The 14,813-nt window shown below is 34.3% G+C and overlaps 1 protein-coding gene across 1 annotated transcript; it reads right to left on the reverse strand.

The window, feature by feature from the left end:
• Positions 1–2,026: 2,026 nt before the first annotated feature.
• Positions 2,027–13,778, reverse strand: LOC132168678 (uncharacterized). The gene is made up of 11 exons (XM_059579693.1): positions 13,344–13,778; positions 12,491–12,585; positions 11,682–11,739; positions 9,122–9,316; positions 8,852–8,928; positions 6,762–6,844; positions 5,030–5,081; positions 4,336–4,404; positions 3,676–3,762; positions 3,528–3,589; positions 2,027–2,538 (listed from the first exon to the last, which is right to left on the reverse strand). The coding sequence occupies exons 1-11, from the start codon at positions 13,459–13,461 to the stop codon at positions 2,304–2,306; spliced, it is 1,131 nt and encodes a 376-aa protein (XP_059435676.1). The 5' UTR covers positions 13,462–13,778; the 3' UTR covers positions 2,027–2,303.
• Positions 13,779–14,813: the final 1,035 nt, after the last annotated feature.

Consider the following 14,813-nt stretch of genomic DNA (forward strand, 5'->3'; position numbering starts at 1 on the left):
GATGAAAATAGGAAGAACAGATTTTGGAGTCTTTGCCATGTGCTCTTACTTATGCCAACCAAGAACAAAAGTACTACCTATATTTATAGGATTTTGGAGGGATAATTAGGATATATTTTCTTTCAGAATTTTGAGGGCTAGAGGGATTTTGGCCCATTTAATGGGCGGGCATATATGAAGGTTTTCCGATTGTATATCGCATCACTTCTACAAGTTTTGATAAGACTTGTCTGTTTGTTTTGATCGGGAAAGGAACAATTGATTTATACAATTGATATGGTAGGATACTTATCTTTTATTGAATTGATTGTAATCAGGTTTGATGGTACACCATACTTATCTATCCCAGTACTCCTACAAATAAGAATATTTTGTATTGTAAAAGTATCAAGTGAATAAGAACAAAATGTAGCTATGAAGGCTTTAACTAGTAGACGTTGGTCACAAACCGAATCATCTTGTCTCTCTCTCTCTCTCTCTCTCTCTATTATGCTTTGTCTTTATTTATTTATTTTCCCATTTGATTATGAATTTCTTAACAGTAATTGAATAGGCAAAACCATAATTAGTTGGTTTTCTCAATGCTAATATGTCTTCTTTGAACACTTAAAAATGCTTCAACATGTTAAGGGTCAAATTCTGTTGTAATTTAAAAGTTATTGAACATTACAAAAAGTTTTTGTTTTGTTGGTGAGAGCAAGGCTTTGAAAAATATTGGCTAGTTTTCTGGGGGGCTAGTATCTTCCTTGCAATTTGAAAACTATTGATTTGCTTTTTGTGCAAGTTGCTTTGTTAAACAAGTTAAATAACCTTTCAACATTTATAGGGTTGGAAAACTTGTTTTCATATTATACACCCCCTTTTTTTTTTTATTTACATGTCCATACAAGAGGGGAAAGGGGGATTCGAACTAGTAACTTTCGCTTCATAAGGCGTGATCCCCAGCCAATTGAGCTACCTCTTAGGAACATATTATACACCGTTGATGCAACTCAAAAGGCTTTGGGCATATATAGCAACAAGGTTTCTCAACTTTTTTTCCTTTCTCTTAAAAAAAAAGAGTCAAACAATAGCAAGGCTTTGAATTTAATAAAAAAGTTTTTTTTAAAAAAGCTAAAAAATTTCAAACTCAAACTTTTCCCGAATCTATTTCATTTGAGTTGCAAATGAAAATTCATCCTTAAATATTTGATCTAGAAGAATAATACGAGGAAGAAGAAAAAGAAGAAACAGGATTGAGAAGCATACGAAGAAGACAACCTGGTCATTATGTCATAATAATGTGATTCTTTCTTTTTTTTTTTTTTTTTTTTTTTGGGAAGGGCACATAACGATCCAGGACCATAGTATGAAGAAGCTCCAACCCTTCCACACAAGGGAAGGGAGATGAAAAATTCAAACTAGTAACCTACGTTTTATTAGGCGTGGTCCACAACCAATTGAGCTACCCCTTAGAGACCTCCAACTTCTTTTAAGAAACGTTGTCGTACACATTAGTTTTATAAGAATAATGTTATTTAGTAAATTATTATAAGTGATATACAATTAGATGATATTACTGCAAAAATCAAGATTTGATCGGCACTTATAAAAGAATAGAAATGCTAGATACTAGAGTGACGTGACACTGCCAACTAATCTTTGGATCAATCATTGTTAAATAAAATAAAATAATTTTTTTTTTTTTTAAAAAAAAGGATTCAATAATTAATTTGGAGTGCCACGTCAACATTGTAGTATCTAGCATTACTCTAAAAAATAATAATTAATGACTGATTTTCACTACCACATTATTTCAATTGTATGACAGTCGTATAATTGTTTAATAAATAACATTACTGATAATAAAGAAAGAAAGAAAAAGACATTCTCCTCCTCTTTCAACCACTCCCCTTCAAAATTTCACCTGTTTTCTCATTTAGTGATCGGATAAATGAGAAAGATGGCATGCATGGAGCACTCATCCCCATCTTTATCATAAATCGTTGTAGAACATACCCCATCACAGGTCCAAAGCAAATAATGATGATGATCTAAATACTATACGCATTTATAATGTAAACTGGAGGGGGGATGGGAAAGGGAAAGAACAAAGAAAACAAAATTGAGAACCAGCACCACCTGATTTACATTTTTTTTTTTCCAATGCCCTAATTGGTTATTATTCAAATTATTCAAATGACAATCCCACCAAAGGCCAATATAGAATCTATAAACTCTACCTTGATTGAAGCAGCACTGCTTAATCCGCTCCTGCTCCCGCCACAAATAAGAAAGAGATGAGAACTATCCCTGATTCTTAATCATGATTTCTTCCCTTGTACATCTTTTCCCATGTTTGTGTTCTCAACATCTTCCCTGTATGCACCACTAGTGGCAGCAATATCATGCTTGCTGCTGCTTTCCCCTGTTTTTGAGCTTCCGGCTACAATTCCTCGGTTGCGACTTCCTGAACTGGCTTCCTCGTCAAAACGTTTGCCTCGTTCAGCATCTTCATCAGCAACATCAGCATGTCGTTGATCCTGCTCTTTGTGACCCCTGCATTAAAGATCAGAACATTGGGCATATAGGCCTATATTAGTCTGCCAGCAGAAAGAAAAAGAAAACTATCACACAAGAATCAGATTGAGACCACATAACACAAACAGGCAATAACTGCTTATTCCTTCTTTTGGGGTAACCATGAGCAAGAAATTGGCCATTTTCAAGATTTGCAAAGAGAAATTAATCAAAGATCTTCTGAAAAATAGGTGGTCATTTATGTTCTATCATACCGTTCACAAAATTTATGAAACACCCCTGAAATTTCAACTGATCCCTATAATCAAAACATAGTTTTGGTAATTGGGTGTGCAAGAAAGATCTAAAGCCAGCAAAAGGCTGATCAAGACCTCTAAGCATCTGTGCTACATGTTCAAGGAAACCAAGTTTACATTATTCGTCCCAAAATAAAATGAGGGACCATTAGTCATTTTAATTCCAGCTTCTATCCATTATGGTGATGGCTCCATTCAAGATTATAATGTGCATTATAGGCTATATTGCACATGCTTAATAAGGATGTAGGCAATGTAGACAAGGATTATTTCTTTTTAATTAGTATCCTCAGAAAATGTGAATGGGGGATTCTGTTATTGCATCAGCAAATCCAACACAACAAAATAGGTTGAAGTTAGAGTGGACTTGTAACTAAAAGACCAACAAAAGTAAAGCTGAGATGAGAACAGCACAGGTGAGCTATCAGGTTGTCAAAGCATAACAGGATAGATGTTATTATATCTTAAGCCTCTCAGAAAGCTCAACTAGCACCGTGCCAGTTAACATCATATACAGTTACCTGATCTCAAGCATGCTTACAAGCCTAGCAGGCCTATATTCAATCCAAATTTTGTATGGATTAAGACCCACCAATATTAGTCAACAAAAGTTCACTCAAATTCAAGTATTCGTGTTCAGGATTTTCCTTTTAAGCCCTACCTACCTACAATAATGGGAAAATATTCCAAAAAGAACGCAAAATTACATACCCTGAATAAATAACAATCCCAACAGTGACAGCAGCAAAGGCCACAAAGTACATCCAGTCAACCTGAAAAGGATTATTGGCTTTAGATGGCAGTTAAATGTGATTGGAACTTTTACTATAAGATTGGCGATATCATTAAGCTTACAAACCTTCTCATTGTAAGCAAAGATGCGAATCAAGACAGACCACATGTCTGAGGTCAACAAAGACAAGTTAAGCATTGTGGATCCATTAATCTGCCAGGGAGAAAAAAACAAAAACCCTTCAGTAGACAAAGTTCTGAGGTATATAATAGATCCCAAGATATTTAACATAGCATTTTGCTATGCAATATTTCAACCAAAGATTCCTCTTTTTTTTTTTTTTTTTAACTTTTTGGTAACCAATTTGAATCTAAGATATTCCCAATCCCCAAACCCATCCACACCCCATTCCCCCCTAAAGACAAGGCCAGGAGCCGTTCATATATTAATATCACCACACATATTTATATAAGGAAATAATAGAAACTTTTAAAGTTTCTTTGTCCAAAAAGAGAAAATTTTAGTGTCCTCTATGCGTTCAAGATTCATCAAGAAAAAAATTAGAAAAAGCAAAACTATGACCAAAGCCTTCACTGATAAACAGCTCAAACTGAGAACAAAGGCCAACATAAGGGCAGTAATAGAAATTATATTGCTCTCATCAATCTTCGTCCCTCAGGCTTCACTTTTAGACTCTTCATCACATTGTTAGGCTATATGCTTACCCATTTAGGGGAAACAAGTAAAGAATCAAACATACAAGTCTTGGATATTTCCAACCCATACCTTAAGCAAAATTGGGACTAATGAGTAAAAGAGAAACATAGCCACTGAATATCCAACAAAAGGAAGTGCCTGACACCACAAAATGAACAGAATCATGTCAAATAAAATTATAGTAAAAAATAATGATTGAGCATCTATATTTGAAAACAAAGTATAGGAAAAATTATTGCCTTATCAAATAACCATAAGGTGCTGGGAAAACCCAACTATTTTTATCTATTTTTAATCTAAGTATCCTCCTCTTGAATGAATACAAAATTAAACTGCAAGTCTTAGATCTTTTTATGTGGTGCCAATGCTACAGGAAACAATCTTAACTGAACCAATCACAGCTATCAGAGGCTGAGTCGAAGTCTATTTTTTTATTTTCAAAAACCAAGTGCAGCATTAATTGTGAGATGCAGTATTAATTTTTTTTTCTTCTTTCCCAAAGTTTCCTCGGCAACCAAAAGGAGGGAAGCAATATTTATATGCCACATAGAACTTTATATCGGCTTAAAGATATAATATTGAAAAAAATTTCCTATCATATTCCAACTTGTGACTTTTTGTCTCCAAAAGCTACCTTGCCACTGAAGTAATGTTCTTCATAAACTTTTATCAAAGTAGTAAATATGAGACAATTAGATGCCTCTCTAAGAGGATGGATTTACTTCACTAACTAAAATGTGATGCAAGAGAGAGAGAGACTTACTGCTCCAGCTGACCAGTGAATGGATTTAAGCTCATTGCGCTCAAGAATGCTTCTATATAAATCATTAAGGGCCACACCTTGTAGAACAGAATCGTATATATATAAATACACCTTCAGATTGTATAGCTTGTTTGCATTACATCTAAAACTCAAGTGCATTGGAATTAATATGCAATAACATTCAGTTGACCTGATGAAATAAGCTTTTCTAAAGCATATGGTTATGTTTGATAATGTATTTGGTTTTGTGTTCTTGGTTTGAAAAGGTGTTTTGATGCGACATGAAGGTGAGAAGTGCTTTTAGAAGTATATTTTGGCGGAGTTCACATTTGAGAAAATGTTTTCTATCCTGCTTATTTTAAGAAAACCCAAACAAATGTAGAGCTGTAATAGCCCGATCCCATATTGAAAAGAGTAATTGTACATAAAATGAGTAGTTCACAGAAAGACACTCATGGGTGCGAAGTCTCATATTGCTTACTTCCTACATAAAACTGAACTTTATAAGTGATTCAAGAGAAACTCCAATTGACTAGTTCTTTTGGGATGATAGCACAGATGTGGCTAACGCTTTTTCCTGGGGTGTTACAAATGGTATTAGAGCCAAGTTGTAATGCCACGTCATATTGTTAGCATTGCATAACGTAGCCCTGAAGAGGATGCCAAGGGTTTAAGGAGGAGAGTTTGTAACACCCTAATCCCATATTGGAAAAACAAGAATAGCCCATAAATAGTTGGTAGTTTATAGAAAGATACTCATGGACGCTAAATCTCACATTGCTTACTTACTAGGTAAAACTAGGCTTTATAAGTGATTCTAGGAAAGCTCCAAATTGACTAATCATTTTGGAGTAATAGCACAGATGTGGCTAGCGTTTTTCAATGGATTGTTACAAATGGTATCAGATCCAAGTTGTAATACCATGTGATAATGTGAGCACTACATGACATGGTTCTGGCATAAATGTCAGGGGTTTAAGGGGCAAGGGGTGTTTGTAACACCCTGGTCCCATATTGGGAAGATGAGTAGTTCACTTAAAAAGTTGGTGATTTATAAAGATAGTCATGAGTGTTAAGTCCTACATGTTTAGTTATAAAGTAAAACTAATCTTTATAAGAGATTTTAAGGAAGCTCTAAATTGACTAGACTTTTTGAGGTGATAGCGCAGATATGACTAACGCTTTTTCCTAGGTCATTACAAATGGTACCAGAGCCACCTAGTAATGTTGCATGACGTGGGTCTGATGGGGACGCCAGAGGCTTAAGGGGGTGGGGTGGGGTTGTAACACCCTGGTCCCATATTAGGAAGAGTTGTACATAAAATGAGTAGTTTATAGAAAGATACTCATGAATGCTTTTTTGATAAGTTAGTACTCATGAATGCTAAGTCTCACATTGCTTACTTATTAGGTGAAACTAAGCTTTATAAATGATTCAAGGACTCCAAATTGACTAATCATTTTGGGGTATTACAAGAGCTAACTCCTTACTTTAAAAAAATAAATTAAAAAAATTAAAAATTAAAAATAAATTAAAAAAAAAAAAAATATATATAATATATATATATATGGCCGTGTAAAAAAAAAATAAGGGGAAAGAAAAAGAGAGTGGCCGTGTGGCCACCCTCAGTGAAGGAGATGGGTAGCTGTGCAGCCACACCGATACAGCAATACAGCAAGAACTCATAACCCTCATATAATAGTCAAATATTCGCTCTAAAATCAAGGATACATTTGGATAGCACTGATGATGGCACCAAAAAGACCCAGCATTGCCATGAGTTCAACTCTATCAGCATTCTTCACAAGAAACTCCTGCATTGAAAATAAAATCAAGGAATGACTCTGAAAAATCGTAATTAACCACTACAAAAATAAATCCACCTATAATATAGTACTCCTTGAGTCTCAACCAGGTGGCAGAGCCAAACTGGCTAGGAATGACAAAATGATTTTTTTTTTCATATTAAACATAAAATAAAATCTTCAGTAAAAAAAAAAAAAAAAAAACCAAACTCCCACTGGATTCAAAGATAAGTTGTGTGGGGATGGGTGGCCGGTTGGCTGTGTGTGTGTGTGTGTGTGAGATAGAAAGAGAGAGAGAGAGGGAGAGATTTGAATAGTGCACAAAAAGATGATCATTAATGAGACAATGGAATTTACTCCTCTTTTCGTATTTCACACTCATGCTCAAGCAATTCCAAATGGGAAGAAAAAAAAAACAGTTCAGGCCGCTAAGGTCAAACCCATAAATAATAATAATAATAGTCAATTTTTGGAGGCTCTTCAAAGGGACTTTCTTTAAAGATGGTATTGGTGAGCCTACGTTTCAGCTAGTGAACTGGACGATTATTTGCTCCCTAGCTCCTAGAGGAGGTTGGGTGTGTAAAACCTCATGTTGTTTAACAGAGCTTTACTAGGTAAATGGCTTTGGAGATTCACACAAGAGGCCTACGGAGACAGATGATTGTCAAGAAGTATGGGATCCAAAGAGGGAGCTGGTGTTCATAGCAAACTCGAGAGCCATACGAGGTGGGCCTTTGGAGGAATATTAGCAATGGCTGAGGGAATTTCTCCAACTTGGTCTTTTACAGAGTTGGGGAGGTGGTCGTGCATTTGCTTTTGACAAGATGTATGGCGCGGAGAAGCGGCTCTCAAGGCTTATTCCCATAACTCTATTCTATAGTTTGTGACAAAGAGCCCTTAGTGTCATATACTTGGACCTGTCCAGCACATATATCCATTGAAATCTGAGTTTCTTTAGGGCAATCTAGGATTGTGATTGCATGTTGTGGACTCCAGCATGCAATCACAACTTTGAAGTGAAGAGTTACTATAACTTTTTACAGTATGAAGAGTCTTGTTTGTTCCCATGGGAGAGCGTTTGGAAGGTGTAGGCTTCACCTCGCGTTGCTTTCTTTACTTGGGCAACAACTTTGGGAAAAGTCCTTAAGATCGATAATCTTAGGAGGTGGGATCTTGCTCGATAATCCATGGCAAAAGCCGAGGCTGGCCACACCACCCCTGGTGCATTTGGGGGTGCCCAAGGCTAGCCTCAGAGCCTCCTGGGGGTGGTCGCGGCCACCCCTTGACTTTGCTGTAGGTGGTCGGCCACCGACAATATTCACATTCAATTTTCAGTTTTAAATTTTGAGTTTTGAAAAAACAATTGTGGGTTTTTTAGTAATTATGGTTCAATTCTAATTAGAACATATGTGTTGCCACCAAACTAAGGAATATGAGTAATTATTCCATTCCACCTTCCTTTACTCCCAATAATAACTATTCATTTTCCTAAATAAATCCCATTATACGAACAAAACGAGGCCTAAATTGAGAGTTTTTGAACTTTAGGAGAGTAATTGCAAAAGCGATGAAAGTTCAAGGGAGTTAAATGAATTTTTCCCAAAAAAAAAAAAAAAGAAGCAGTCAGTAGAGCACTAGGACCAAAGAAATGATAACAATCATAATCATAATAAAACTAATAATGATGATGTAATAATAGTAATACTAATAATAATAATATAAATAGTTTTGATACAGTACTAATATTAATGATGATGAGGGTATAAATATGGTGATGGGAGAGGAGGAAATGACGGACAAAGAAGAGTGAAACCACAGGAATTCAATAAAAGAAGGTGATAAGTCTACATCTGTCTACCACTTTGGACAAATGAAAGACTTTCTCACGTTTATCAATTTCCACCAGATTTCACATATAATTATGGAAATGAAATAACAAGCTACGCCATTATCTTCATAACAAAACGCATCTGTTTAAGAATACCTGAATCCATAAAAAGGTCCTCATTAGCTTACCTCGCTGACATTACTGATAGCATATAGCGTAGCACCAGCAACAACGAGTGCATCTCCTTTACGGGGGTTGCTCCCTCCTACAAGCCACAACAGTGCATATGACATCAGACCAACTACTTGATCAGAGTATCAGACAGATGTAAAATATATTAACATTAACTTAAACTGGTAGTCTACATGTATAATTATGACTTAAACATAACGAGATAAAAAAAAAAAAAAAATAGAGGCCAAAGCTAAGATAAAATAGATGATACAGAAGTTGGTTACCTGCTCGGTCACCAGCATGAACATCTGAAAAAACAACAATGATAAGGCCAGCGACACAAACAACTACACCAACTATCCTTCTGAATCTATATTTCGTTTTCAAGAAAATCCAAGTAAGAAACATGACAGACGGGATTGACCAACAATCTAGAAGCATGATACTTGTCAAAGATGTGTATTGATAGGCCTTCACCACTGCACATCAAATGGAGAGTAGATCAGTTGCACTTAAAAATGAAATCATTTCAAGAAACATAATTTCATCTTCAAAGTGACCCTACAAAAAGCTTAAATGGACTTAAAAAATGATAAAGGGATTGATAACTATTAAAAAGTACCAAATTAAAAAGAACCTGTGGAAAAAGAAATTATATCCCGTCTAAAGACCCAAGTATTTTGCAAGTTCTATTACATTAGATAATGTGGTCTATATTTAGAAAAAAGAAAAAGAAAATTAACATATACATGATATACTCATACACTGAGCATAAACAGTTTTTTAATAGTAAAACCGAGTACACCATATCTCATCTTAAAGTTTTCATTCTCAAAAATCTTTTCTAAACTTGATTTTACGTTAAATATACCATAGTATATGTCAAAATTCTCCCAAACCATAAAAACACTAATAGATAATTTTTCATTCAAAATTCAAGTGTATATACTCTCAAAAAAGAGCTAGGTTTTGAATTTTCATTTTCTCCCTTGCAATTTTTTAGTAATTTAATTCTCCTATCATAAGACTTTCATTATTGTAATTGTTCTCTCTTTGTCTCTATTCACCAATTCTTTCTTCTTCTTTTTAAGTAATCGATAATTATCATTGAAAGCGTAAATACGCTTTTAAAACACAGGAAGTATACAAGAGGAAGCACCTAGCTAGAATCAGCAAAAAGGACAAGGAAATCACTATAACTAGTTGACAAAGGAAGCTCCAAAGATACAAATTTTTGGAAAAAAAGAAAAGGGACTTCATCTCCTCCAAAGTCCTTTCACTGCTACTAGTAACCACCAAAACCAACATCAGAGATTGAACAAAAAAAGTAGGATTTTCTTCTTTGCATCACTTTTTACATTACATGAAAATCCATTCTTTATTCTACCATATTAATGGCAGCCAATCTTAAGTCAATCTCCACTTTGTGTATCAAAATTGAACCCGAAATATAACATAGTCTCATACACATTTTTGCTTATTCATTTGTATTTGTATTCTTATATGTACATGTGTGTTAAAAACTATGTATATGATAAATTGCATGTATTTTTAAAACCACTAAAAATTAAGTTAATTTACTTATCAAAATTGATTCAAAATCAAATTGAACTAGTTTTGTGGTTTGTCGATGCCTTGATATATCTTATTTTAATTTTCTTTTTTACATTCTGTTTCAACCCCACTCTTTCTTTCCTCCCAAATTTAAATCCTAGCTCCACCACTGTTCCTGACAGTGCGCCTTTAGTGCACACCAAAAACTTTTTGAGCATCACTCCATTCCAGTTGGATTGTCATCTTCATATAAAAGTCTGCCTATAGTTTGAATTCTCATCGGCTGTCAGCATTCTTGTTCACCTCAATCAAACATTATCGTAAGTACTTCCAAATGTAAATTTTAAATTAAGGTTCTGCTTTCGGAGTCATTGGATCTTGGACTGCACCCCACAGGTACAAGCTAAAAAGTATGAACATGTTCACTAGACATAACACAAATAAGTCCATTTGTGAGAAAATTGTCTCTTGGTAGAGATCTTACTCTGGATTGACTTATAAAGTGTAAAAGGAATGCAAATACAGATGAATCATCAAGATTGCAACAGAATCATTAGAATGATTTCTAGGCTAACTACTTTTGCCATGAGTATGTTTCAATTCAGCCTGTATTATTTATATAATTTTTTATAGAGTGCCCCAGTACTCTGGTACAGTTGGTTTTTGTTTATATAATTACTCACCTTAGCCTTAAAAAACAAAGAAACACACTTATGATAGATGTATACAAGCATGGTAATAAAGGCAGGAAGCCAAGAAAAAGAAAAACATGAAGAACTTGGTAACCAAGCCTCCCAGGCAAAGACTGATGTCCATGCAAGTGTGCGTGCATGCAAGTGTTTGTCCACAAGATGCTTGGATTGCATTGTAGTGTTTGCACCAGGGTGGAGATTCTTAATACAGAAATCAGTGTGCAGCTATCTCTTTGAGTGCGTGCTTCTAGTCAAACTATTATGCACTTTCTGACACAAGTTTCTAAATCATATTCCACTCTATAACTTAGAGAAATGTGCAGTAAGTTTGAATTTAAAGAAAGAATGAGTCCTCTTGCTATTCAAAATATCAACCAAAAAGAACATAACGAGCTTTAGAGAATTGATGCCATTATATTTATTGATGTTAGTCAGATAAAAACAGTTGCTCAGTGTTACAGATACAATCCTCCAGATGGAAAAATATCATAATTTTAAGTCTACACATAAAAAATAAACAGTAATAAACAAATGAAACATGCATACAGAGCGTCAAACTAAACACACATGACATAGAGAACAAGATAGATATTCTCACCAAGAAAATTGCCTTCCACATCTACCAATCCAAGAGGTATGTAGTAATACCATTTTGCCTGCACGAAGTTTAAAAGAAGATAAAGTAGCTAGCCTTTAAATATTTGACATAAGAAAAAAAAGTAATGACAACCATGAAAGCAGTAACTATTGAAGTATTGGGCCCTTTCTCCTCATCTTCACCTTACACATCTCATGGGTACTGATACTGCTCTTCTTAATCCATTTCATCCCCTCATCACCTCCAAGGACAGTTAAGCAGGATTCCTTCTACTCATCCACCATAAAAATTATTAAAACTAATCATGACTCTGTATTTCCTTAGTGCTTGAAAACGCTTGATATGCGTAGTTTTCACATTCATCTAGGAAATCATCACCAAGAGGGGTTTTATCTGCTTATCAACAAAAATATGCTCTCTAAGGCCAAGGCCACAGCTTGGCTCGCTACACATGCAAAAAACTTTAATCTCTGATGAGTAAATGTTCTTTTGAGCCGTCGGAGCCACTGATCTCTGGTTCACGTCCAAACCATCAAAAAATTCGAGGTTACATACTATCCCTTAGGAGCAGCTTCAAGACTTAAAGATGTAACCATTTCCAATGGTTAACATCTTGCTCTGTTTACTAAGCGATCTTGGCATCTCTTCATGGCTGCACTCATCCTATGAGAATAGTGCTTCCTTATTACCCATCAGTCTACTGAGTAAACTTCATATATAATAATTAAAAAAACCATTTGAATATAGGTGTTTCAGAAGATACTCAATAAAAATGAAAGCAAATAAAAAATAAAAACATAGAGGATAACCTTAAGTGCTTTCTTCCGGTAAAGCACAATGCTTCCATAGACAATCGCCAGGAGCACATAGTTTAGAAAAGACTGTGAAGTTGAAGCATTAATTCCTACAGAACATGACAAATTATTATTAAGAAGAAATGAAGTGTCAAAAAAAAAAAAAAGAAGAAATGAAGTGTCAAACAGCCAAAACTATGAATGACTACGAATAAATTCCATAAACAAAATCAAAGTAAACAATATTTTATCCGACCTTATACATCAGAAACATGACCCATAAAAAAAAAAAAAAAATTAAATTAAATTAAAAAAAAAAAAAAAAAAAAAAAAAAAAATCTTCCTTTCTTTTTATCTGTTCTTTTCTTTTATTGGTGGGGTGAAAAGAAAAGGCATGTACATAAGAAACTTAAACAGAACACCTTGAACTCAACCTTACCACACTCAAACCAACCAAGCAAGAGCTGATTGATGATAAACAAATTCTTAAAACTCCATAAATTTGGCTGAGAAAAATATCGTTACATGTGAATATAACACAATACATAAACACAGAGACAGGAATATTGGCTTCCCTTGATTAAAATCTGGAAAAAGTCGACAAGTTCAACAAAAATCTTCATTCCCCATCGGATATATCAAAGAAGCAGTAACATTTACCATAATTGAAACATCTAAGAACAAATGCATATGCAAAATGTTTGGAAACGATTACAAAATTAATCGAGAAATAGACTTAAATTCAAATAAATTATTGATGAGATTACTCTTTGCAGGGCCAATCATTATGGCACAATCATCCAGTGCAATCAAAAATATGTATATATAATTTCCAGTTAAGATGCAACATACATGAAGGCAACCATACCTCTTTTGGCGAGTTCGGAAGATGTGAAGCCAGTAGAAGTGATCAAAAGTGAGAGGAACTGTCCCAAGCCAAGACCTATCAACGTCTTCTTGGTCCAAAACTCCTTGAAGCTCAACATTTTCTTCTACTCCTCCACACAAAGCATAATTCCAAAGCAGCCCAAGAAGAAATATTTGTCAAACACCCAATTTAGAATAACAAAAAAATTCAGGAACCCATTAGCAGACGCTCCATTTCAGAGTGTCTACGGGGCTTCAGAAGGCCTTAAATGCTTAAATATCAGACACCCACTTTTGAGTTTTGAGCTCTGCTAGCGTTTGAGTCTGAAACAAGCATTGTGAAATACACACGGCTCAACGAGTTTCCCAAATTCTACATGTGAGTGTTTGCGTTTGTTGAAATTTGGAGAGTGACGGCAAAAATTACGCAAAACATTTTCTTTTTGGCTTCTTTCACTTTCTGGGATGACATAAACAATGACAACTATTCATCCCAATAAAATAAAATAAATGAAAACGAAAACAATCAGAATATATAATTAATATTTTTGTGCCGGAAAATTGAGCCAATAAATAGTTCTTTTGGAGGGGCCCAATAAAATTGAACCACGTCATCTTATATGAGTATATAGGAACGACAAATGATATAATTATTTTTTTAATGAATAGCATAATCAATTATTGAATTTGTGTGAGGTTGTGGGTTCGTAAATTTAATGATTGATCTTTTATTTGTAAAAAAAAAAAAAAATGCCCCATATGGGAAGGAGGATCATGATTTACTTAAATTCTCTAAGAATATTTGTTTTTAAAATTTTTGATTCAGGCAGTCCATTTTTCATCCAATATATTTATTATTTTATTAGTAGTGGGAGACGTGGCAGAATAATAACCCTTGGATAAAAAATTGACGGCTTAGATCTAAAATTTCTCTAAGAATTTCAGTGGATCTAGATCTTATATGGGAACCTATATTCCGGTGAATTTTTTTTTTGTTTTGGTCTTTTATCATTTATTATTTTCTTTCTTTTTAAAAAAAAATAAAATATATTTGAGTATTACAACTTTTATTATATTTTTTTTATAAATTAACGTGTTAATGGTGTTCGTCAACATAATAAGTGTCACATCAGCTTATAAATTAACATGGTAGACTATTTGGTCAATCACTCAACAAATTTATTGTTAAATGGTTAACGTGATACTATTACTTCAATTTATAAAAATGAGAAATTATATTAAAAGTTATAATGCCTAAATAACACTCTTTCCTGGCATGATATTTGACATTCTTTGAATATGCCATTTATTCAGGGGCGGAACTACTCACACCCTCCGGGTTTATAGCCCTTCCAAATTTTAAAAATTGCTTCTAAATTTTATACTTTTTATTATATGAACCTTTTAATATTGGTTTTGTACCCTCTTAAAGGGTGTTTTTAGTTTTGCCCTCCACACCATGATTTCTGGT

Source organism: Corylus avellana, chromosome ca1 (assembly GCF_901000735.1).
Source record: "Corylus avellana chromosome ca1, CavTom2PMs-1.0".
NCBI classification, from domain to species: Eukaryota; Viridiplantae; Streptophyta; class Magnoliopsida; order Fagales; family Betulaceae; genus Corylus; species Corylus avellana.

Bases quoted from the DNA above. Each gene is read 5' to 3' on its own strand.
- LOC132168678 (XM_059579693.1), bottom strand. From the start codon at position 13,461: ATGTTGAGCTTCAAGGAGTTTTGGACCAAGAAGACGTTGATAGGTCTT. The intron at 8,929-9,121 runs GTAACCAACTTC...TGTGGCTTGTAG, and splicing joins TCATGCTGGTGACCGAGCAG to GAGGGAGCAACCCCCGTAAA. The intron at 4,405-5,029 runs GTAAGTCTCTCT...TTGTGGTGTCAG, and splicing joins TTCACTGGTCAGCTGGAGCA to GCACTTCCTTTTGTTGGATA.